Genomic DNA, 8,826 nt, shown 5'->3' on the forward strand with positions numbered 1-8,826 from the left:
CAAGGTGTCACCATGAAATTGAGAGTGTAAATTTAACACTCAGAGTTAATATCAACTCTCAGTAGTTAGTAGAAAAGTATAATGGAGTCACCCTTCTTCACACACCAGGATGTACCTCCCACTCATGGTGTCGATTTTTGGCCAAAAACATAAACTTAAAGATGAACAACTTGATCAAACTGAACAAGAAAACAAACCAGAACAACTCATTTTTACTCTCATGAATGTCTTTAATGGTCATAAACATGAAAAACATCATTTCTGCAAGATTTCTCAGCAAGGAATGCTGGGTAAATGATGGTCTGTCTAATGCTGGTGGAAGAGGGCGGGGCTTTTCACAATACTTCTTTTAACACTGCATGGTGTCATATAACAACACTGTTAAGTGTTACATAAGATTAACTGTGGGCGGAGCTTATTTGTCACTGTCCAGTGTTGAGACAACACTGAGGAAATTAACACTGTGAATTAACACCAACACTGGGTGTGAGTGTACTCAGTAAGTGTTAAAATAACACTAGGGAGTGTTAAATCAACACACTAAAGTTAACACTGAAATTTTAACACTCATGTTTTTGCTGTGACTGTTAAATATCCTGCGATGCGTTTTTGGCATCACATAGAGCGTATCGCCTTTTTTAAGCTTATTAAAAGTGGGGTTTGGGAGACTAAAGCGGCACGTTCGATCTGCTGCAGGTACACCATGCTGTTGGGTCGGCCCCCGTTTGAAACCACCAACCTGAAGGAGACGTACAGGTGCATCAGAGAGGCGCGCTACTCCCTGCCGTCCTCGCTGTCCCCGCAGGCGAAGCAGCTCATTGCCAGCCTGCTGGCCAAGACTCCGGAAGACAGACCTGACCTGGACCACATTCTGAGGCACGACTTCTTCACCCAGGTCAGAYCACCACCACCACCGCCCGCTGTCTGTCTGTCGTCACTGCGTGGGAGTTTAACTGCACAGGCTGACCCACTCTTCCTGCTCCTCCACAGGGCTTCAGTCCCGAGCGCCTGCCGCCTAGCTGCTGCCACTCGGCGCCCGATTTCCACGTCTCCAGCCCCGCGAAGAGCTTCTTCAAGAAGGCGGCTGCGGCTTTGTTCGGCGGGAAGAGGGACAAGGTCAAATACTACGAGACTCTGAGTGAGTGTGGAGCGCTTTCTGCACGGCGGGTCGAGACAAAAGCGTCGGCTGCGCGCAGTTATCCTAGAATCAGTCGCTGCAGCTTCGGCTACAATGGCCCTGCTTTGTTCAGGGTTCCCACGGGTCCTTGAAATCCTTGAAAGTTTGTGAATTTGGAAAAAAAATTGATTTCAAGGCCCTGGAAAGTTTGTGAAAACAGCCAAAAATTACACTTGTCCTTGAAAGTCCTTGAATGTTTTTGGGGATTGAAAATCTGTATTCGCACCACTGATTTTCACCATCTTTTAAAAAATAAATTATAAAATTAAATAAAAACAGATTTGTTGCGGTGGATAACTCAGGGTTACGGTGAACAGACGTCATTGTTTCTGACTCAACAACTTCTATGTTGTTCAGTTTTTCATTGAATTTACATGATATTAAACCTGTTTATTGGTAACATTCTGAGGTAGCAGGAAGTAATTGCACGTGGTTCTTTAATTTCAGGAAATTGGTACCGGAAAGTCCTTGAAATTGACCGAAGTGTGGGAACCTTGTGTTTGTTTTCTCACAGATAAGTTGACCAAGGAGGAGGAGGAAATCTACAAACTGCAGCACGACTTGGAGAGAACGGTCATCAGTCAACAGCAGAGCAAAAAGACGTCTGAGGTGAGGAGAAAAGGCAGAGTGTGGGTATTACTGCAGGTGTGTTAGTCACACAGCAATTAGACTTGTGTAGATTTGAGATGCCCGGCTGTGGAGAATCCAGTGAATCACTCCGGAGCAAAACTTTAATTTTAGTTTTAGTTTCAGAGAAGCACTTATTTTCAACCTTTAAGGCAGCTGGTTTGAACCTGTGGGTGACCACTGAGTCATAGTCAGAAGAGATGATCTAAACTCGCAGCTCCTGAGCCCCTGTCGTCACTCCTTCCCACCCTTTTTTTTTTTCAGAATGGAAGTCTACTTCCGCCATCTGCCGGGAGCCCCGTCGCCTTGGCAACAGAGAGTCAGTCCCCGACGACGCAAGACACCATCCGTCTGATTGTCAGGGGGAGTCTGGGCAGCTGTAGCAGCAGCAGTGAATGTGAGTCAGACAGCAGTGCAGAAATGTGGTCGGTGTTGTGTGAAAAATGAACTTAAACCTAAATCCTCCCCGTGTTGTCGCTCCCGAAGGTTTGGAAGACAGCACGACAGGAAGCGTGGCTGAAACGGTGGCTGGTGTGTTGAGGGGCTGCTTGGAGAGCATGCCCAAAGGTGAGCGAGTGCTGTGCAATCAAAACACGCAGCTGTTTAAAAGCAACAAACGTGCACTTCTAAGAATTCAGCTCAACAGAAATATGCAAACATACTGAAGGCGGCACATTTCTTTAAAAAGATCCTTGATTAGTTCTAACATTAGACTTTATTTGATAAACATTTATTTTAACTGTAAAATAAAGACAGTAAAAATACTGTAGGCTGTTTAGTTTTTATAATTTTTAAAAATATATTTTAACATTGACAGAGCCATTTTGTTTACACACAAAGCATTCTGGGTAAATGATGACATGGATAGGTCCTCAGTGTGAGTGAGCTATATCCACCCTGAAGGTTAATTTTGGACAATATCTGATGATCGACTCTTAAATGAAACCAGAGAGCGTTGACAGAGAGGAGAAGGTAGAAATGACTCAGCCTGTAACTGAAAATATYGATGGAGGACAACAGAGCTGCTTCATGGAAGAAGAACCTCAGCTTAGCCTGTTAGTCTTTTGTGCTAGCGCCAACGCTATTTTGCCATATATGTATTAGCTCGGTGCTAGCGCGACAAACAAGCTAAACTGAGGTCCTCCATCCATATTTTCAGTTACAAGCTGAGTCATTTTTGCGTTCCCCTCTCTGTCATGTGGATGGAGGACCTCAGTGARGAGAYGAGWATGTGTAGCGCTGAGCTAATACATATATGGTGATAGCGTCGGGGCTAATGCTAAAGCTAACAGGCTAAGCTGAGGTTCTTCTTCCATGAAGCAGCTCTGTTGTCCTCRATSKATATTTTCAGTWKCAGYCTGAGTCATTTCTACCTTCTCCTCTCTGTCAACGCTCTCTGGTTTCATTTAAAAGAGTCGATCATCAGATATTGTCCAAGATTAACCTTCAGGGTGGATATAGCTCGCTAGCAGCCTCGCACCGAGGACCTATCCATGTTATCATTTACCCAGAATGCTTTGCGTGTAAATATAATGGCCTGTCTGTGTAATATATTTTTAAACTTTTAGTTTACGCTGCAAAAACTGTCCAGCTTACCAAGTTTTAAAATCTTATATCCAGCCAAAAAGCCTTTTTGATCTTGTTTTGAGACTGATTTACTAAACAAGAACTGATTGTGTAAGAATAATAATCTTGTTTTCAGAATGTGTAAGATTATTTGTCTTGTTAGTCTGAAAATTTGACTCAGTCAAAATTTTCTGCCAAACTGAACATCCTACAGTATTTCTACAGTCTTTATTTTACAGTTAAAATATGTTTATCAAATAAAGTCTAATGTTACAACTAATCAGGGATCCCTTTAAAAGCAACAAACGTACTTCTAAGAATTTAGCTCAACCAAACATACCGAAGGCGGCACATTTCTTTAAACCTGCTTTCTGTTAGTAAAGCCAAAGACTCTTCCAAACAGTGCATCAATGTTTTCTCAAGATCCTCCTTGTGATTGTATCCTAATCCTCCCCCCATTTTTTATCTCACCGTGCAGCAAACGACACTCCCCAGGCCCTGAGCAGCAGCAACCTTCAGTGGGTGACGAAATGGGTGGACTATTCCAACAAGTACGGCTTTGGCTACCAGTTGTCTGATCACACCGTGGGAGTCCTGTTCAACAACGGCACCCACATGAGCCTCCTGCCAGATAGAAAGTATGCATACTTCTGCTCTTTCACAACACCTCACCCTTAAAGTTATTAGTCATCAACAGAAAGGACATGTTTGAGTTTGTTTATGTAGGGTGACTCTGGGAAGGCTGATTAGAATCTGAGAACGCCGTTTTAATTTAATCTAATTAGACGTTTCTGTCGGGAGTGTCACAGAAATGTCACAAACCGCTCTTTATTTTTAATTTGTGCTTGTCGAATGCGGGTTGTTTTTAAAGACGTGTGTCCTTGTTTGTTCTCCTTTTCAGAACCATCCATTACTACGCAGAGTTGGGCCAACGCTCCGTCTTTCCTACCTGCGAGGTTCCTGAGCACTTTGTGGGCCAAGTYACTGTGCTCAAGTACTTCTCGCACTATATGGAGGAAAACCTCATGGACGTAAGTGAAAAGTTTTGTTTCCCAACCTCCCGTGTGTGTGTGTGTGTGTGTGTGTGTGTGTGTGTGTGTGTGTGTGTGTGTGTGTGTGTGTGTGTTTAACTACATCCTTCTTGTTGTGCTGGTTTGTTTGTTTTTCCACTCCCTGAAGCATTAAAGAAAAAACCGTTCGAGTCGCAGCCTGTCTGATGCCGTTGTGTTTTCAGGGCGGAGACCTCGGTACTATAACAGATGCACACTTGCCAAGGCTCTACCTGCTGCAGTGGCTCAAGTCTGACCGCGCCCTCATGATGCTCTTTAACGACGGCACTTTCCAGGTAAACACACACCCACCATCACAGGAGACAGAGCCATTGCTGGGCATGCTCAGTGGATGAGATACAGTTCAGATTGTCTAAGGAGGGTCTCTGTTTGTTTCTGTCAGGATGTGCTTAAGTCCAGTCAGAATTAAACTTTATTTTCTGTGAGAGGTAAAATATTAATTGTTCATAACCTTCCACAAACCCTCGCTTCTGAAGATCTGAGTTATCTCCTCTTGATGCAAAGCACGGCGACATTTTCCCTAACAAAGAAGGAAAGCAAGTGAAAACAACAAAAAAAAAACGATAACATCTTTCTTTTTTTATTTCCAAAGGTCAACTTTTACCACGATCACACCAAGATCATCCTGTGTTGCCAGAAAGATGAGTACATGCTGACGTACATCAATGAGGAACGGGTGTCGAAAACCTTCAAACTCAGCTCCCTGTTGACGTCCGGCTGCCCCGCTGACCTGCGCCAGCGCATGGTCTACTCCCTCAACATGCTCCTGCAGAGATGCAGCTAAACCTTCATCAGAAACGGCAACAACAAGAACAAAACAAAACAAAAAAAAACTCACAAGAAAAAACAAACTGGCGTTACCGCAGTGCTGCAGAGGAACAAGCACACGCAGAACTTGTGAAAGATGGATAGACTGCGAGGCTGGACTTAAGTGAAATAAATGAACACTCCTCACCGCGTCGCGCCGCCGTGACTCAGCATCGGTGCAGGTGAAACTACAGCAGAGAGACTGAAACAAGCGGAGATGTAGCACAATGATTGTGGATGGAAAAGGGCTGTTTTGTATGTCGATTGTAGGACGGTGTACGTTGGTACGAAAGAGGACCCCAGATGTGTTTAATTTTTTTTTTTTTGCGGGGGGGATGAAACAAAACGATGACGTTGGTCAAGTAAAGACAAATGCTGGGCTGGCTCCAGCTTTCGTTATGTACAGCACAAACTGATGCTCTGAACTCAACCAGAGCTCGACTGTGAGATAATGTAAATGATGTACAGTGTGTGTCAGCGGTGTCGAGAGATGACTCATCAACGTGTGCGAACGCTGCGGCTGCTTTATCTGTCGCCAGTGTGCGTCTAATATCACACTAACTTTTAAAACTGTGATTTTTTTTTCTCTTTATTGACAGCACACAAGGCCAGGAGGCAGAGGTGTGATGTGAGGTGAGGGAGGGAAGGATGCAAGATGTTAGAAATGTCAAAAAAACAAAAAAAAACATGCTAGAGCCTCTTTAAGGACCTCCTAAGAGCCATTATCACCTTGGTCAAAATCTCTTAAATAACTTATTGTGTAAGAAAAGTGCAGTATTTATTTATTTAATAAATAACATGTTTTCTAAAAAAAAAGGTGGAAGATTTGTTCTTTTTGAGTGTTTGTACCTTGTCTTTTTTAATTTTTTTTTCTTCTCATAAAAAATGGCAAAGTACTAGGAGAATATTTTTGGAAGTGTTCTTAAAAAACATTCTCATTTCACGYCTAAAATAAGCATCTCCTGAGAGTCTGATTGAAACTTAAACATCTCATCAAAGGAAAAGCAAGTGTTTTATTTTGAGATGGAGACCGGAAGCAAGTGCACAGAGGAGGGATGGATGGATGGATGGATGGATGAGGGAGACGTGCGCACAGGGAGGCGATTCAAGGCCGCTGAGCCTTCCTCTTCCGCAGCCGTAAATGGACGATGACTGTCTGCGAGACGCTGCTGACCTTGTGCCACAAACACACACATGCGCGCGCACACACTCACACACAGGCGGTCATTATTTCTCGTACAAACAAGGGCACTGACTGCCAGATATGTGGGTGGTTCAGAAATGTGGAGAGAAAAGACAGAGAAGCCCAGACGCACACAGACGATTACAGTGACAGCTCCAGCCAAGCTGTGTCACCGATTACATCACCACATTTTTTTCTTTCAGGGAAAAGTCACTACAATCATTCTTGAACATCCTTTCACGTTCACAKTGGCCGTCGCCATGGAAACAAGCAACCCGCTGACCGAATTCATGATAGCTGGAACTCAACGGAGGAGCCTGCGTGCAAGGGATGCAGCGACGACGCCTCTCTCTCGTCTTTTCGCTCGACTCGTGACGCGACGGCAAGTCCATCGCCGCTCGTTTGGCTTTTCAACGACGAGCGCCTCTTTTGTTCTCGGCGTTTTGACTCGGCCGCCTCGTCGAACACCCCTGCACCTTTTTTGCAAGGTTACGCAACAACGAACGCAACGTCGATGTTTTTGAGTCATCCCCCTTTTTTTAGACGTTCACTCGAAATACCTGCGCTTTTGGATGTTCAATAATGAATATCCCGTGCATGAACACTCCCACACAGACAGAGACAGGACAGGAAGCATCCTACAAGAACAAGAATCAGGAATTATTCATGACAACACCTCCAGGTCTGATTGCTTTGACAGTAATGGGCCCTGGAATGGGTGTTGTTCATCTGACAGGAAGTTCTCTGGCCTTTAAGGGCTTTCCTTTTTACCTTCTAGTTCTAATATTTGAACAGAAGTGCTGCTTCGTTCTTGCATGCTCTGGATATAAAACCTTTTACAAAAAGCAGGGGAATGGAGAAGTGGCTCTTTATTTTTGGATTTGTTGGATAAACTCTACATATTCAGCCTCCGTGCACGTGCAAAAATTCAGGCCACATCAGGAGTCAGCAAATGTTTGTTCCTGAGCCTTTAGAGGTCTCATGGGAGTCTGTTGTTCTGCACGTGTTAACAGAAGCAAACACACTGTAAACCACTGTGGAGTTCAACAAGACGGAGAGTGCACCTGATGTTTTATGTGACGGGACAACTTGGGACGAGAAATGCTCAAAGCTTTGCTAAACTCCAGTATCTCGCCCACTCAGAAGTGTTGCTCTGAAATGTGATGTTGGCAGCCAGAGAAGTCTTGTTGGTGCAGGAAGGCTTTAGCCCTGGAATGAGCGATACTGCAGGAGGGTACCTAAAATACTGTGAAAAAGTCCTGAGTCATCCTGACATTTTGTAATTTGCTTCCAAGAAGGCCAACTTTCTTGGGATTTTATAAAAGAGGGGTATGATTCTGGTTCTCAAGGGCTGCCGTCCTGCAGGTTTCAGATGTTTCTCTGCTCCAACATGCTTGATTTGAATGAATGTGTGATTAAGAGTCTTCTGCAGAACTTGAAGAGGTGATTCATCCATCTATCCATTTTCTTCCGCCTATCCGGGGTCGGGTCGCGGGGGGCAGCAGCTTCAGAAGGGAGGCCCAGACCTCCCTCTCCCCAGCCACTTCTTCCAGCTCCTCCGGGGGAACTCCAAGGTGTTCCCAGGCCAGCCGAGAGACACAGTCCCTCCAGCGTGTCCTGGGTCTTCCTCGGGGCCTCCTCCTGGTGGGACGTGCCCGAAACACCTCACCAGGGAGGCGTCCAGGAGACATCCTTACCAGATGCCTGAACCACCTCAACTGGCTCCTCTCGACGTGGAGGAGCAGCGGCTCTACTCTGAGTCCCTCCCAGATGACCGAGCTTCTCACCCTATCTCTAAGGGAGAGCCCAGACACCCTGCGGAGGAAACCCATTTCGTCCGCTTGTATCCGGGACCTCGTTCTTTCGGTAATGACCCAAAGCTCATGACCATAGATGAGGGTAGGAACGTAGATCGACCGGTAAATTGAGAGCTTCGCTTTCTGACTCAGCTGTCTCTTCACCACGACGGACCGGTACAGCTCCCGCTTTACAGCAGACGCTGCGCCAATCCGCCTGTCGACCCCCCTCTCCCTTCTTCCCCCATTTGTGAACAAGATCCCCAGATACTTAAACTCCTCCACTTGAGACAGGGCAACCCCCCTGACCCGGAGAAGGCACTCTGCCCCTTTCCGGCTCAAGACCATGGCCTCGGATTTGGAGGCACTGAGCCTCATCCCGGCCGCTTCGCACTCGGCCGCGAACCACTCCAGCGAGAGCTGCAGATCACGTTCCGATGAAGCCAACAGGACCACATCATCCGCAAAAAGCAGAGATGCGATTCTAAGGCCACCAAAACGGATCCCCTCAACACCTCGGCTGCYCCTAGAAATTCTGTCCATGAAAGAAATGAACAGAATCGTTGACAAAGGGCAGCCTTGGCGGAGTCCAACTCTCAT

At 45.6% G+C, this 8,826-nt stretch overlaps 1 protein-coding gene across 1 annotated transcript in view; it reads left to right on the top strand.

Annotated features, from left to right (window-relative positions):
- The window catches only part of plk2b (polo-like kinase 2b (Drosophila)), a 7,956-nt gene extending 1,893 nt beyond the window's left edge, over positions 1 to 6,063 (top strand). Inside the window, exons 6-14 of the mRNA XM_014002705.1 lie at positions 697 to 895; positions 991 to 1,138; positions 1,692 to 1,786; positions 2,069 to 2,201; positions 2,291 to 2,371; positions 3,849 to 4,008; positions 4,272 to 4,401; positions 4,605 to 4,715; positions 5,033 to 6,063. Coding sequence (XP_013858159.1) covers positions 697 to 895; positions 991 to 1,138; positions 1,692 to 1,786; positions 2,069 to 2,201; positions 2,291 to 2,371; positions 3,849 to 4,008; positions 4,272 to 4,401; positions 4,605 to 4,715; positions 5,033 to 5,224 — 1,249 coding nt within the window. The 3' untranslated portion in view covers positions 5,225 to 6,063. The remainder of the gene's footprint in view (positions 1 to 696; positions 896 to 990; positions 1,139 to 1,691; positions 1,787 to 2,068; positions 2,202 to 2,290; positions 2,372 to 3,848; positions 4,009 to 4,271; positions 4,402 to 4,604; positions 4,716 to 5,032) is intronic.
- Positions 6,064 to 8,826: the final 2,763 nt, after the last annotated feature.

The sequence above is a fragment of the Austrofundulus limnaeus genome, unplaced genomic scaffold (assembly GCF_001266775.1).
Source record: "Austrofundulus limnaeus strain Quisiro unplaced genomic scaffold, Austrofundulus_limnaeus-1.0 Scaffold14, whole genome shotgun sequence".
NCBI lineage: Eukaryota > Metazoa > Chordata > Actinopteri > Cyprinodontiformes > Rivulidae > Austrofundulus > Austrofundulus limnaeus.